Here is a 16,933-nt window from a genome sequence, read left to right as displayed (position 1 = left end):
TACTAAATTAAGAATGTTAGAAAATTAAAAAAATAAAAGTAAAAAACAAAAACAAAGTAATCCTCCTACTCTGAATTGCATTGTCTTGCTATGACCAGTCAAACTTAATTTTTTTTCCCATCTCTGGCTTGGTTCTATGCTTACTATGTATAGCAAGATCATTGATGGTACCAGATTTCCCCTATTGAGTAAATAGCATGTTGCCAAATCGTTGCCATCCAACATTTTTAAAGTTTAAATAAGCTTTTAAGGTTAATAGCGAGTGTCACAATTAATGAGCTATTATTATAATTCATCTCTCTGTTTTGCTAGGAATGATAGAATAAGAAAAAAAATTTAATCTAATAGCTCAATTATAAATTAATATTTTTTTATTTTTTAAATTTAAATTTTAGTTAGTTAAATCATATATTCATCTTAAAAGATAACATTTAATAAATTAAAAAATTAAATTTCAACACATTTAATTTGTTTTTATTTTCAAACTTCTGTCTCTTTTATAAAAAAAATTGAATAACATGATTTTATAAATTTTAATGATTTGATTTTTTTTTTTTAATTTTTTATCAAAAAGAAGCCAACTACAAAACGCTTGAGGCGAGTATCAGCAGCTTTATGGTACGTAGTTGAAAGGTCTTTCAAGTTTCAACAAAAACCCTATACTAATAGGCTTTTGAATTATGGAGACCACAGGCAAGAGAACTGAGCTCCACCTGTTCTGAAAGTTGACCAGTTGAGGCCTTAAAATTTAGAGCCCAAAATATCAGGAGGGCCCATTTAAGAGGTACCAAAGTAGGGCGGAGGACGATATATGGGGCCCACATTAATAATCGTGACCTCACGAGATGGTACTGCCCACATTAATGATCATGCGCTCTTCAACCCTTCACCAATCACCAACTCCCCTCCCGTCTAACTCTTCACGAATGTTGATTAAGCATAAAATAAAAAGGTTGTTAGATCGAATAATTCTTAAACTATAATAAAATATGTAATATAATACTTAAATTTTTAAAATTTTAATGTAATATTTAAATTATAAATTTATAATATAATACTTAAAAATTATTTATTCACCAAATGTTCTTATTTAAAATTTACCTCATTAAAAAAATATATTATATTAATTAATAAATTTATAAATCAAATACCATGTTAAAAATTTTTAAAATTACATACCCCATCTAATATTTTACTAAGATTATTTATGACACTAATTCAAAATAAAATAATAGAATTCCTGTGTGGCAGTTATGGAGCCAAAGACAATAGGATGGGTCCTAGATCACAATTACGCACTATAATCCTTGTGACCAGCCCACTGGAAGGATTTACCTAACAAAATCGGAAGAAAAAAAATGATTTTGTGATTGGACTTGGATGATGGCTTGATCGTCTTGACCATGAAATTAGAGATTTTCTTTTCTTTTTTTTTTTTTTTTTGTGCGTTAGGGTCATGGCACCAAAAAGAGAAAAAAGAAAGTGCGACATACGAGTGCCTAAATGAGATTTTAATCATTGTGCTGAATAATGTTATGTTCGGTGACTGAGTCACGGATGAGAAGAGAAAAAGAAAAGAGCAGAAGTAGGACCACAGATCATGAGCATTATGGTAGTAATGATAATGATGACATGATTACCAATTTTTGGCTCCTTCTGTTCCCTCCATCCACCGTGCTGCTCCTGCATTGCCGATGAGTTAGCACCTAGCATAGATATGATATGAATATATATGAAAAATTAAGAAAAAAATAAACAAATAAAAGAGGTAACCAAACTAGCTGCAACCAAATCAATAATTATGAACAAAAATTGCAGAGCTATTCCAAAGAGAATTTCCATGTTCCCTTTTTTAGAACCGATATTAAGATCCCCAAGAAGAAAACAGGGAAGCAAAATGCAGTCACCATACAGAACAATGGTACTCAGATGTTAACAGTTATAAAGCAAGAGACCAAGCTCAACACAACTTTATACATCATGTTGACCAGCCAAACTAGTGTAGCAGACTTGATACGGTGTAGAAGTGGGACTCTGTCAACATTATTTCAATGGCCCCCACTTGACTTTTATTTACTTTCCTCCAACCCAAAATTTCGGAAGAGTTTATAACTATTCTATTTATACTTCTTCATAAGATTGGAATAATTAATCTTTCCGTAGTCATTTTTGTTATACATAAGAGGTTGCAATCTGATGATAAAGGGTAAAGATTGTACGTATTAAAATTTAAATCTTAGACTTAATAGATACATTTCTTAAAAGTGATTACATAAGTTAACTGAGTTAAATTTCAGATTCATCCCTCTGCAGTCATTGATTCCCCAAAATGACTTCAATGTGGACCATGTGTACAAAACATTTATTTTTACCCTGCCATGATGCAACTTGCGCATTTAGGTATAAGTAAGCAACGACAACATCATCAGATTCATATCAAAATAAATGAAGCCCTCGTACTAAAAAGTAAGAAGAAGTTGCAAACCTCAACAACTAGAGCATGTGACATGCTTGCTTAGTGAGGTTATGGCCAAGAATTCAGGATTAATATCATCATACAGTTCTGCTCTGCTGTCTAACGTATTCTAGTCCTCTGGCCCCTCGTGACCTATTTATTCTATTGTTTTTATTAGCTTGGCTGCACAGTTATATGGACAAAAAAAAAAAAACACTACCTTGTCAGATGGTAGCCCACCAGACAAAAATCATATGTCGTGCATAGCACCTTGGAACAGAACCCCTTTGCATACCTAACATAAAAGGGATTTCTCATCTAAAAAGTGATGAGAACACTAATAAAGGTAAGCAAATTTAATTATAGTACAACTAAGAAAATGGCCACTAACCTACTCACGGTACTTTGAACTTCATAAAGTTGAGTAATCCATTCTGCTTCAATTGAAGATGCTAAATCTTCGTTCCGGTAGAATTCTGCCATAATAAGTGCAGTTAAGATCGGCAAGAGCCAAGATCATTGAAGTCCTATGCCAACACAACAAGAACATAATGAACAAAATTTGGACTCCATGCACGTGATATGGTTAAAATGGTAAACTATAGTCAAGGCATGATCAAACTTCGTGTTAGCACAGATGATATAAAACAGATTATCACTCTTAATCAAATCATACTATTCTCCACAAGATATATACAACAATTGAAAATTAATATATAATCTATTTAAAGATTTTAGGACACTTCTGGATGATATTAACCTAATAGGTTGAAAAAAGTGCATTTTCTTTGCATTTTAGAGCAGCAGTAGGTCCCATTAATTAATGTCTCCCAAAACCCATCAAAAGGTTTCAAAAATTTGTCCATGCAATGAGAAGCATCTTTTGACAGATGTTGCTGCGAAGGAAATACTCCCCGTGTACCAAGGAAATTTTGCCATGCATTTAACTGACCCATTTAATTCACATATGCTCCTAATGAATATGCCAGCCTTTTCATTTTAGGAGCTACTTTGGTGCGCCAAAAAAGAAAAAAAAATAGATTAAAGAGATGTAAATGAAAGTGCTACAAAACGAGTTATATACATAGAAAACCAACGAAGACAGAAAAATATTAACACAATAGTATCTTTCACTAGACCATAGAAAGAATCTCTGGGGAAGTTTGCTAAAAAAAAATATCAAACATTCACCATTCAGGGTACCCCACGTATGATCAGGGGCATATCTTTAGCTGGTAATCCCATCAATCTGTCTAACAACACCTAAATCAAGAAGTTGCAAAAGCAATATTATTTTTTGTCGCATTACTGAAAAAGTCAACCACTTGCTTCAATGTGAGGCCACATTAACCTTGTATAACCATCAAATAGAAACAACTATTGCATAGGTTGGATTCCAAACTAGCTTTAATTGTCAGAAACTTTGATGTGAGGCCACATTAACCTTGTGTAACCATCACATAGAAACAACTATTGCATAGGTTGGATTGCAAGCTAGCTTTAATTGTCAGCATTGTTCTGTTGGCTCTATAAAAGAAATGCCAGCCATTATTCTTGTGTGATAATTTAGGGTTTTAACCAGGTAGTTTTTAAACACTTGAAGTATGAAATTCACTTCCATAGATGAAAAAACCTATTTTACAAATTAGAAATATACAATCTGCAAACTCTCACGTATCTGATGCTTAAAACAGTAAAAGAACAGGAATTGTATGCATGTGAGCACTTTTTCGGTGAAGCCTAGTTCCTCACTATCTTTATTTTTCCCTCTAAATATTCTGTATTTTTCAAAATAATAATCAGACACAAAAAGAAGAAGAAAACATCCGTATGAATTGAATGTGAAATGTGCTTGCAAAATTAAAATTCCATGAAGCGTAAGAGAAAAAGTACCGGTCAGAATAGGGTTGACAACGGGTCAGGTCGGGACGAGTTTTTGCTCGCCTCAAACCTGACTCGAAATTTTTTTTTATTTTTTTCATACCCGAACCCGACCCAACCTGATATTGTATAAACAGTACCTGATCCAACCCGAAATTAATAAGATATTATTTTTTAAAAATATAAAATATTATTTTTTAAAATATAAAACTATAATTATATAAATAATATAAATAAAGAATTTAAAAAATAATTTTTATATAATATCGGATCGGATCAGGTTTACCTAAAACCCAAATCCGACTCGACCCAAAACCCGATTTAAAAAAAAAAAAAACCTACCCTATGAGATTAGGTCGGGTAAGAACCCGCCAGGGATGGGTTGGGCCGCCAACCCTAGGTCAGAATCATGTCAAACAAATTCTAATATTTTCTTCTGCTATCTGTTCGGCCAAGATAAACAACACATATTTTACAGACATGCTCTAACCTGGTCATTCATTTTGCCAACTTCTCTTTACTACACTCGCATCATTTTTGACCTCCCCTTTATTGTACCAAACATTTTCTCCAATTATGCATGACCACTCCATGAAATGACTCCGTATATCTAGTCAGCTACACTTCATATGTTCAACCATTCCCAATGCAAAGACTGACCACTATTTCTTGTCAGTCATGCATCAACAAATTTCTCATCATTTCATTTTTGCATTTTAGTTCCTTATTATACACCATTAGACATCACTATCTTATAGCTGTTTACCTCCCTCCAATTTCTCTCGCGGATATACCAATTATCACCATCGGGCCAAAATTTATTTTACTACAACTCCGTTAATGAAGCTCAAGCAGTTTATTACCAGCCTTGTGTAAACTGATAGTCCATGCAAAGTTCAGCAGTATTTTGTTTTTCTTCCAACAAATAACACACACCATAGGCTGCTTTCCAAAAAAAATTAATGGCATATGCTCTATTTTATGATTTTATGGAACATCATACTGTCTTAGATTGTATAGTTAAGCATTGATTCCTTTGTAAATCATAAGATTAACCATATTTATATGTTCTTGCCCATTCAATGCGTTCTTGGCATACAGCACTTGTACAAGTTCACTTACTTTCAGTCTGTTACTCTGTCACCATTCCAATATTTTTACCTTCATAATTTAACCACATAATTAACTAGAGAAGAATAAAGGATGTTAATCAATTGGCTGGACCCTATCCCTTTTAAACACTTCTTCTGTCTCCATATGCCAATGTCTTGCTACAAAGAAAGTGAAACATACTTCCCAAGCACCAGTTATATCATGTAGGCCATATAGCCACCCACTTGCTTAAAATTATATTACAAACAAAACAAACACTCATCACGAGAATGTCATTGACAAGAATAGAATCATTTAAATATTGACCTAACTTAATTACCCCATGATCATGTTTGACAAGAACTTGAACAAATAGAAAAAACCGTGTTATTTAGTCTTTACCTTTTCCTCTGTATTTGATAAATGATTACCAGATATAAGAATAATTACACATTTAGCAATTTGCACATCGCTATCTAATCAAAGTGTTTCTCATCATTTTATGTGAGAAATAGAAGGCCTAACATTACTTGTTTTAAAAGATAACAGTTTACCTGGTAAGTTGCAGGATTTTTTATGGGTCCTGCAACTGAGTCCCCATGCTTCATTCCGAAGGCATTGCCCCAGTTGTCAATAAAATATTAAGCTCCACTAAAAAATGCCTAGGCAGACGGATTCTTATCTAACATCGCCAAACAGTTATTGTCCTACGTTTATAAACAAAATGCTTAAGTTAGGCAAATCAAATACGACCTCCAAGGATGGTGGCCTGTTAAGAATAACAACAACCGAAACAAAAAGCCACATTAAAACACGAAAATGCAATAAAATCAACTTGTTCCTGCATGATCTTACCAACATCAACTACAAAGCAGTAGCCATTTAACAAAATGAAATGACCATTACTTTAAACTTGCATTAGATTTCAATAAAGCTCAAATGATTTCTTAATCTTATCTTTATATTTTTTTTCAGCATCTTTAAATCGATTGGTTTAAGCTACATCAATTAGCCAAACGCAATTGAACTAATTCATCGTGACTCATATCGACTACTGAAGAAAGAACAACAAAATCATCAAATTCATTCTCGGATTTTTAGCATTAGCATAAAAGACATTCGTGATCAAACCTCATAAAATTGATATATCACATCAGATTGACTTAATTAACAGTAATTTCTTGAAAAGAAAAATCAAGAAATTAATCCAAACGAGTAAGCTTTCAACTATTCGAAGCAACGTTAATTCCAAAATCCATAGATTTACAACAAGTGTAGCATAGTTTTTTACTGCGAAAAAAAAATCTATAAAATTTAAAGGAACAGGAATGGAGAAAACTAATAGAAAGCAATTACTCACCCTACGAAATCCTGTTGAAGAGTGATATATATTCAGAGGGAATACCTCTCCTTTTCCCAGCCAGCATTTGAAATGAGAATCGAGGATGCTTCCTTTTGTTTCTGCTGTTTGGGCTTTTAGACGCTTAAGATCGAAGCTTAAAGCCCATTATTCATGGGCCTTTGTAGTATATTGGTTGGTATAGGACTGTTAAATACCTTTTATCTTGAATGGTTCATATGTTTAATAGAAATTTTAATTTCAAAATTATACAAAGTTCTTTTTTTTTTTAAATATAATATGCATATTTAAAGATTATAATACATAATAATATTAATTTAGGTTTTTTTTCGAATTTAATTTTGATATTGAAAAAAACCTAATAAACTCAATCTAAATATACATATTCTATTTTTTTTTAATTTAAAGATGTAAAAATTAAATCTTGATCACTGAAATTAAGAGTTTAATATTTTATCAATAAATTACATGAATTTTAATGTAAAAATTTTAATTTCTATTCCAACTTGAACTCAAACTTCATGTAATGTCAAGAAGACTTGGCTTGATTTGATAAAAATTATGAATATTTCCATTTTTTTTATATTGACAAATTCAAATTTGTGTAATTCCTTCTAATGGTTTTTTTTTTTTTTTTTTAATAATTCCTTCCAAAGTTGAATAGATAAGATTTGACAAGTTGAATGTCCTAAGTAATGAAGACTTAATGATAAGCCATTGAAGTCAAACCAAAAACTTACAATGCAAGACAAAGAAGAATAAAGTGCTTAAGGATATCTTGTAATATGGGTTAGGTCATTAAATCTCGATTTAATTTTATAATAAAAAAAAAATTATTTCTCGTATGATTATATTTTTTCTCTTCAAATAATTGTATTAGTGAAATTTTTTGTCATTGAAATTGTGGATTATGAAGATGAATTACTGTAAATCTTGAAAGATTAATTTTTCATTATCAATTTTTTTTACATATTAATTTAAGATGAGGATAAATTTTTTAATTAAAAAATTATAATAAACGATAAATCTTAAAAAAAATATATATTAAATTTATAAATTATTTCTCAAAAAAAATTACTGACAACAAAAATCAAACTTACACCTTACATACATAATATTCAATCTTTACCAACTCAACCATGCTTTTAACTGCGTCAATATTTTTGCCTTCTTGCTTTTCCATTTTTTCTAGTAGTTATTCCTTCTGTCTTTTTTTTTTTTTTAATGTTTAAACAAATTTCAATGGATTTTAGGGTGGTAACCATAATCGACATATGCGTCTCTATGCAATTTCCGCCACAAAATGAGAAAATTTGACGATGAGTATACGCATCATGTTCATATCCTCCGATGACACCAAGTCATTTTCAATTTACTCTGCAAATCCCAACTTTTGATGAAAAAGACAGCAAACGAAGATAAAAATCTCTAGCTCTTATCACGGAATTCTTGAATAATTCATCATCTAGAGGACAATAGGCGAAAGCAATATCAGCAGAAACAAGCAAACCAAATCATTTGTTACCGAAAGCTGTAACAATTGGTGAAAGATTTGAAAGCGATCCGTGAGAATCCATTTGCCGTAGCCATGAAAAATATCTACATGGTACTAATGCAAGGCAACACTTCATGATCACCGACCACGGCTCTCCCTACTGTCTCACAAAGAAAGAGAGAAAGAGACAAACTTAAATACAGGAAAAGTGAACCGACAAAAAGGTTAAAAACTACCGAGTAATCATCATTGGATGGGATCCAATAGCAACATATTAGTTGTGTTTTTTTTTGCAACTTGCAGCTACATCTTGTCGATTTTCAACAGCTTCAGAACAATCTACACTCATTCGAGGCCAAGAAAAAGAATTACAAGAGGGCAGCCAAATGGTGAATTAAATGCATTTGTGCATATAGTACAATGGGTGTTTTTCAAGGGGTAAAAAAAAACAAGAACCTTGAAACAAGTCATGACGGTGACTAGTGATTACCACAGATTCTGATCTACAGCTGCAATCCTAACCAAAGATAGAGAAAGATAAGCGGCAAAGGAAATACAAAAGGGAAAAATGGAATGGCAGATGAAGAAAACAGGGTTAGAAACACCAGTGACGAGAGATTTTCCACGGGATACGGTCTTGGTATGTAATTGCCCCTATCCTGCCAATAACAAGAAAGCATCAAAGCAATGTGAAGATCATGGCCTAACTGGTTTTTTTTAAGACCCATTTGCAGAAAAATTAGAGAAAAATTGTCACCGAGGGAATGCTGAACGGGCCCTTACAACTAGCAATGCTATAGAATCTAGATGTTCAGTTTCTCTTACTTTGGACTTGAACCCAAATAACCCAACCGATCAGCCAATACATTCACATCTTCATCTTCACCAGCTTCAGTTCCCGGTACATCTAACTCTCCTTCAAATCTTTCATTCAATAATTCTTCCCAAAATCCTTCATCGAGATCTTTGTCATAACTCTCCCTATTTTGGAGCTCATCTTGTGCTTCCTCTTGTTCCCTTCTTGCCCTACCATAGCCTTGCATTTCCAGTGCAAGTGCTTCCAACTCTGTTACCTGGTATCCATAATCACCAAATTCTAAAGGTTCAGTTTTAACAGGATTTATTCCCTCGCTACCTTGGCTTGATTCACCCACATCAACACCAGTAGGTCCTTTATCAATTGGCCGCCTCCTTTTCTTAGACATTGCTTCTTCAAGCTCCTTTCTCTGCTCTTTTTGTTGGATTAGCTGCTGTAGAAAGGCAGGATTCTTCATTGCTCTAGCCAAGAAAGACATCATCTGTTGCTGCTTCTTTTCTGTGCCTTGCAGCCTTTCTTCCAAGGCCTGCAGATAGCTTCGAGTGTTCTGTTGCTGCTGTCTTAGCTTCATTAATTCCATCATTAGGACCTGCTTGTCGCGCCTCAAACGATCAACTTCTCCGTCTAGTCCAAACCTGCCAACTTCAACGCAGGGACCAAGAGCTTGTTGAGACGGTGAGGGCTGAGATGTGGTCCTTCTTCTCCTAATGTTCTTCAGGAGATGCTTCTGGCCCCTCAGAAACCCTTCATTGGCAAACTCCCACTTGTCTGGATCAATCTTTCTAAAACGCTACAGGAAAAATAAAATTCCATATTCATCATCAGTTATCAACTATAAAAAAATTTCAGGCTGAATGAAATCACACTATAACCAATCAAAACTTTAGAAACTAATAATTTATTTTTAATCCCAATGGTGATGGAACAGAAATAGTTAAGAATTCAAGTACATCATACTGAATAAGTAATAGTATTATATTTCTTAGTCTTGCCACCAAAAAAATAATGGAGCAAGGTCCCACTTCCAGAAAGAACCACAGCAGGTGAAAACAACAATAAAAAACCAAATGAGATTCGGAATACATTTGGATGTGCATGAAGTTGGCAAATTGAAAATATGAAATTAAATATTATAGCAGTAAAATTAAGAAACGTAGCAGAGATATTAAAATAAATGGTGGCACTCATCTCATTGCTCGAAAGTTAAAATGCATAAAATAATGGAGAGGAAAACCCGGAAAGGGGTTCAAAGAATTTTCTATCCAAACAGAATTAAAAATATATATATCATGGGTTTATTGGCTTTTCTGATCTGGAATTCATGTAGGATTCTAGAACTTTCAAGAACAATCTCAAGCATCAATTATAAAATATGAATAAGAATTTGTACCAATATGAAAGCATTTCTTATAAACGGTAAAGAGGAAATTATTAGCATCCAATGAACACGGAGACATAAGATACTTAACAATTTGAGAAAACCCAGAAAGACTTTCATCCAGGAGCAGTCGTGAAGTAAACTTGCACAAAGAAAATGAAAAAATAGCTAAAATAGAGGAAATTAAAAGAAACCCCAGAAGAACATTTTACTCAGAAGCCAAAATCATTGCTAAACTTTCAAAGTACCCCTGTTTTAATCTGAATTTGAACAGAAAATTCAAAATTGAAAACAGAAGTTAGCAGATAAGAACACTTACGTAAGTATTCAGCTGCCTAACAAAACTAGAGAAATTATTGTGCTTGAAAAATCTAGGGAGGAGATTAATGGAGAAAGAGTGAGGATCCCATACAACAAAGCTGCTGCCTCCTCTGCTCCAAGAAACTATGTAATTAGTATTAGGATCGTCCACCATGTCAAAGGTTTTAGTAAGAAATGGCGGTGGCCCTGAATCATGGAGACCCTCCATCGGCTGAGGTGGTGGCGGCGTCATCATTGACGGGTCTTCTTCGGACTGTGAATAACTTGAACTCGGGTACTCTTCCTTTACCGGAAAATATGGATACATGGTTCAAAAACAATTTGATTTTATTCTTTATTGGATTCAATTACTGTCTTCGATGATTTCTAAGTTTATTGCTGGAAAATTTGTATTGATCAAATGGAGAGTGGTTAAAACGAAGAAAGGAAACAACGTGAATTTAAAAACAGAGGAAACTTCATATAATCCAAGCTAAGGACTCAAAGATGCAAAAAAAAATCCATAAACAAAAAATTGAAGCTGGATCCAAACAGAAAATGAAACAGAGAATTACGAAAAAGAAAGAGAAGGGCAGAGTGACGCTTTAGATTTTTTTTTCCTTTTTTTTTTTTTTTTTTTAAGTTTTGCTAGGGAGGTCGTTTATGCCGTTACAGTAGAGCTTGGTAAGAGTGTCACGCTTGTACATAAAGAAGCCACGAAAGCAGTGTATAAAGGGCCAAAAATTAACATAGAGCTAGGGGGTGTTTTTAAATATCATTTAGAAAGTTCTAGAGTTATAAAATGGAACTCATTATTTTATTGATTTTATATTTTATTATGGTTAAATTGTAAGATGAGAAAAACATAAATCTTTTTATTAAAAAAAAAAAAACCCTTTTCTATGTTTTGTTTGTAGCAATTGGCCATTTTGCATATTCGTATTGCAAAAAAAATATTAAAATTTATATATTTATATTATATTTTATACATTTATATTTTATATAAAAATTATATATCATAATTTTAATTAATATAAATCTATAAAATATATTTTTTAATTATATTAAATTTATATATAATTATTATTAAAATTTTAAATCATATTATTTTTTTTATTTTCATATTATCATATCATTATTTCATATTTTTAATTATCATATATATTTAATAAAAAAATTCGTGTGTGATCTTTGGAAAGTTCTGGAACTTAAAAGAGTATGGAGGACATGGGAGGAGCATGGTGCGAGTCCCATTTTTATATACATATCTATTTTTTATTTATAAAATAATGATATAAAATTTTGATTGCTTGAAAAATGGACCCAACTTATAATTGAGGTCTAAATCAGTTGGAAATCACTACTAGATTCAGAGCAAAAATCTCACAAATCATGTAAGGTTTTACTCTTTTGGTGATGTAGAAGAAAATAGTAAGGTATGGATTTGTGTTGGTTGGCTTGGTAAATGGAATTAGAATTGAGAAGAGATGTACCATAATGGACATTTTTTTCCCAACTTTCACTATTTTTTTTCCTTTTTGATCTATAATATATCTCAAGTTGAATATATATATATATATGGTATTAAATAAAAAAATTAATAATAAATTATTTCTTAAATTAATTGATATGTTATTGAATTTAATACTTAAAAATTATGAATTTAAAAAAATTTAGACGTGTGATGTCTTATTTAATTAGATATGTAGTAGAATAAAAAAAATTTAAGGGTATATTAAAATTTTTTTAAAAATAAATAAAAAATAAAGAAGATAAATGAAAAATATGTGGTTATGGTGATTATGACTTTAGAAAAAAATTTCAATTTTGTTTTCTCCTACTTTTGGAAAGATGAACTCTTTACACTCCCTACAACACTTGAGTTTCATGTGAAAAATAAAATCTTTTATGCTACTTTTACTAACGACCTCTTAATTACTTTTCTATCTTTATCTTTTAAAAAATAAAACAAAACAAATTAGATTGATCAAAATAATAAAGATTAAGAAAATTGGTAAAATTTATTTGAGTTAATTATATGTTTATTATTTGAATTAAAAATTTTTTATAAATTAATATCTTAAAAAGTAAAATGCATAATTTGTACAATAAAATTTTAAATTATATATCATGTTAATTCAAATTCTAATCCCACTAATTATATTAATTTATATATATGTGGTTTTTTATTATAAATATTATTAAATTATGTGTTCTAAATTTATTATAAAAATATTTTTTAATATAAATTAAAAATATATTTTTTACTTGAATTGTAAAAATTATCTAAAATTAATCAATATTTTTTATTACATGAAATCCATATGATATTTATATAAAATTGTTACAGAATATTTAATATTTTTATTTAATAAATGACATGCATATAATATAATCATACTATTTAAATACCATATAAACAAGTTAAGTTAACAATATTATAATTTAAATAAAATAATACATTATTCCAAAATTTAAGATGTAAATTATAAATTTTTTTCTTCGAACACCAAATTATATATTTTTCCCAAATTCAAATATAAAAATATAATTCTCATTTTATTTTTAGTGCCAGCTCAAAATTTATCTATGCTTTTTTTTAATAAAAATTGAATGTAACATCATTTATTCATTAGTGCATTAATATGTCATTTGTGTTGAATCTCGGTAATTATTGTTTATCGCAGTAAAGTTCTTGAAACATTTGGAGTAAAATATCATGGTTAAAATATTTTATGCACTTACCAGAATAATTTACTTATTCCATCTCAATCATTTATTCACAAATCTACCCAATTGTTTTTTTACACAAAAATTGCCTTTTTTTGGCCAGACAAAAATAAAATTGCTTATAGTAGTGAATATCTAATTTCAATATTCTAGTTTATAGTAATATTTGGTCCGTGATGCTGTTTTATTAATGTTGGTTGCTAATAATCACAAAAAAAAATACTTATTTTATTATATTTTATTAAAATAATATTATATTATTATCAATAATCGTTATTAAAATTATTTTAAATAATTTATAATTATTTATTTTAAATTATCAAATATGATATATTTTATTTGTCTTAAAAAATTAAATAATTTATCTATTTTGAATTTTGTTAATAAAAAAAATATTATATTGGAGTTGCCTTCTCCATCTGAAATTCGTATTATATGACTAAGAGAAATAATGGCAGGTTTGAATATTGCAAGACAATACATGCTGGACACTGTGGCATGCATAAACACGACACGTCTCGCATGCCTTTACAACGGTGACGGCGACGAGTGGATAACTCATTTGCAAAAGGTGTCATACAAATTGATCTTATCTTAATTTTAAACCCAAAAGAATACGGCAAAGATTTAATTATTTTAGTATTTTCAAGATAAATATAATGACTGGGATATTTTACAAAAAAAAATCTGTTAAATATTTATAAATTTCTGATAAATTATTTGATAAGTGAATAATTAAAATTTAAATATAAAACAAAATAATAAAAATACATAAATATTTCTATTCATATATTTTTTTATCATTTATTTTATTTTAAATTTTAAATAATTTTTATAATTGAAATGAATCACTTATTCATAACATAAAATGACATCAATTCAACCAGATTTTTATAAAGAAAAATTATTAAATATTTTAATAGTAAAATTTTTATTTTATAATTGAAATTAATGGTATGATACATATTATTTAATATATATTTAAAAAATAAAACATATAGTAACTTATTAATTTTATTTATAAAATTAAAAAATTTAAATAATAATATATCAAATATTTTTTTTATAAATAAATATATAAGGCCACGCAGAAAAACCACATTAATGCCAAAAAATAAGACCACGTCACTAACAAATATTTATTTTTTATGTCGAACTTTCTACATTGTTCAAGAAAAAACATACATTTTGTAAGATAAAATAGTTATAGAAATTAATAAATTATTTTTTGAGAATTCAAATACGTGGCCGATTCCATTAGGAAGATGCAATGGTAACTCATACACGTGTCGCTGGAAGAATATATATATATATATATATATATATATTTGGTTTTGCGGCATTCCAGTTAAACAAGCCTCGATGCCTTTACTTTCAGCAGTTCAAAGTGCCAAGCTGGATATTCCGGCTTTTATCAACGCCGCACATCATGGCATGGGAAGAAAAAAATTCTATTTGTGTAGTTCTTCCCTATGTCTTGTATATATAAAATCTTTTATTTTAGTAAATTATTTTTGTTACATGTAATAATTTTTAATATCAGCATGACACAGAAAAACACAATGGCAGACCACCCTCATATCGATAAATTAATATTTTTTTAGAATAAATCATAAACAAATGCTAAATATCTAGTAGCACTACTTGACCTTTTTTAAAATAATGAAGTAAAATTTTATAAATGAAGAGATTTAATGGATATAATTACAATGAAATAAACTTTATAATTTTAATTTAATGTAATAAAAAATAAACATTTATTTACATTTTTTAGATGTTAAGTCTTTTTTTATTAAAAAACACTTATATAGAAAATAGAATGAAAATTTTGTTTGCCCTTTTTCTCTTTTTTTTTTTTTTTTTTTTTCATATTGAGCCAAAATTTAAACTTATGGGCTAAAAACGGTAAATGAACCCTATAAATTGCTTGGAAAGATAAAAAAAAGAAGTGCTATTTACACCCTCACTTTCTCTCTTCGCACTTCATTATTATTAAACACTCATTTTTTTTCACACCCTAAACTAAAACATTAGTTTACTAAAAAATTCCAACACCCCACACTTCTTCTCTTTTTCTTCACTGAAAAGCCCTTAAACATTTTAGGGATTAAGTCCAAAATCAATCTTCAATCACTCATTTGATATTAGATAGCTTAGAATCATAGGTAAATTATTTGTTGTTTTTTTATTTTTTCGTTTGGTTTTATATTTAGTTTAAAATATTTAAGAATTTAAGTTTAGAGGTATGATTTAAAATAACAATTCGAATATTTTGAAAATAAATTTTCAAAAATTATAAAAGGTTTTTAGAAATGGATATATCCAGAAACTTCTTTAATGAACTAGAAATTCTTTAAAGTTTCTAAATAATTGCAATGTTTTCCTAAAATGAATTTTCAGTAAAGTTAAAAAGTTTTCGAAAATAAATTTATAATAGAATTAAAAAGTTTTTGGAAATGAATTTCTAGTACACCAAAAAAGTTTTCACAAATTTATTTCCCATAATTTACTAAGAAAGGATGTAAAGGATAAAAAAAATAATTAATTAATGAGTATTTAAGTAATTTACTATTATTTTTTTTTTGTCTATTGATAATTTTTTGGGGTGTAAATAGTCCCATTATAAAAAATAGGTGTTTTGAATACACCACCAAATTTTCTTTTTATACCATAAAATTTAATTTTAAAAATACCCACATACCAAATGTCAATTTTAATATTTGTTAAATGATGAAAATACTCTTAATAACGTATATACTTAAAAACTATCGTGTATTTCTCGGAAATGGATTTATGAGTATTATATTGTGTTATTGGAAATTCATTTTTTAGAAAGTATTATAATTCCCTATAATGGATTACCGATAACAAAACATATCTCTTAGAAATCTATTTTCGAGACTTGTATTGCTTTCTCATAAATGAATTTATGATAAAATAATATAAGTTTCAAAAATTTAGTTTCGAGAATACATTAACTTTTTAAAAAATTATATTTAATTATAAACTCTTGGTAATAGAAAAATCGAAATCTTTAATATTGAAGCCACTAAAAAGTATCATCAACTCAACATATGAAATATGTATATCCGATAGTAGAAACCTTTAATCTTTTGGTAAAGCACTATCCAATAAATAATGTTTACAACATTTATTCAATTTTAATAAACATATAGTTGAAAAGAAATAGCTAATTGTGAAAAATACTTGTACAAGTGAATATTGCATCATGCATTGTGAGACAGTCACGCTTTTATAGCATATGGTGTAGTGGTCAATTTGCACGAGTACCTTTTCACACTTAATAATTTTTCTCATATGCACATCTGTTAAAATTGTAAAAATATTACAAACATTATTGAATAGTCAGTACTTAATGGTCAAAAGATTAAGGTTCTTTATTGGTAGATTTGTCTAGTCCTAAA

General features: G+C 29.3%; 1 protein-coding gene and 1 long non-coding RNA gene across 12 annotated transcripts; both read right to left on the bottom strand.

The window, feature by feature from the left end:
- Positions 1 to 1,496: 1,496 nt before the first annotated feature.
- Positions 1,497 to 6,776, bottom strand: LOC149519785 (uncharacterized). 2 transcript variants are annotated; one of them, XR_016341033.1, is made up of 6 exons: positions 6,560 to 6,776; positions 5,983 to 6,135; positions 2,847 to 2,982; positions 2,676 to 2,750; positions 2,486 to 2,608; positions 1,497 to 1,683 (listed from the first exon to the last, which is right to left on the bottom strand). It is a non-coding gene; the product is annotated as an uncharacterized LOC149519785 (long non-coding RNA). The 2 variants fall into 2 exon arrangements; XR_016341032.1 differs by lacking the exons at positions 2,486 to 2,608; positions 5,983 to 6,135; positions 6,560 to 6,776 and adding an exon at positions 3,647 to 4,340.
- Positions 6,777 to 8,092: 1,316 nt separating this feature from the next.
- Positions 8,093 to 11,517, bottom strand: LOC111283650 (heat stress transcription factor A-7a-like). Of its 10 annotated transcripts, none has more exons than XM_089758637.1 (5): positions 10,798 to 11,517; positions 9,067 to 9,890; positions 8,740 to 8,942; positions 8,520 to 8,622; positions 8,093 to 8,443 (listed from the first exon to the last, which is right to left on the bottom strand). In XM_089758637.1, exons 1-2 carry the CDS (start codon positions 11,104 to 11,106, stop codon positions 9,105 to 9,107), a joined length of 1,095 nt encoding a protein of 364 aa, XP_089614763.1. In that variant the 5' UTR covers positions 11,107 to 11,517; the 3' UTR covers positions 8,093 to 8,443; positions 8,520 to 8,622; positions 8,740 to 8,942; positions 9,067 to 9,104. The 10 variants fall into 10 exon arrangements, with proteins under 10 accessions (XP_089614763.1, XP_089614758.1, XP_089614764.1 ...); XM_089758632.1 differs by having other exon boundaries at positions 9,109 to 9,890; XM_089758638.1 differs by having other exon boundaries at positions 9,109 to 9,890; positions 10,891 to 11,517.
- Positions 11,518 to 16,933: the final 5,416 nt, after the last annotated feature.

This window comes from Durio zibethinus, chromosome 3, assembly GCF_047325235.1.
Source record: "Durio zibethinus cultivar Kanyao isolate XHJ-2024 chromosome 3, ASM4732523v1, whole genome shotgun sequence".
Taxonomy (NCBI): Eukaryota; Viridiplantae; Streptophyta; class Magnoliopsida; order Malvales; family Malvaceae; genus Durio; species Durio zibethinus.
The sequence above is the reverse complement of the archived record's forward strand: the minus strand, read 5'-3'. Positions and strand labels throughout refer to the sequence as shown.

Coding starts and splice junctions, on each gene's coding strand:
- LOC111283650 (XM_022872222.2), bottom strand. CDS start 11,106: ATGTATCCATATTTTCCGGTAAAGGAAGAGTACCCGAGTTCAAGTTAT. Junction 9,891..10,797: donor TTAGGCAGCTGAATACTTAC/GTAAGTGTTCTT, acceptor TTTTTCCTGTAG/CGTTTTAGAAAGATTGATCC. Junction 8,943..9,108: donor TATTTGGGTTCAAGTCCAAA/GTAAGAGAAACT, acceptor TGTTATTGGCAG/GATAGGGGCAATTACATACC.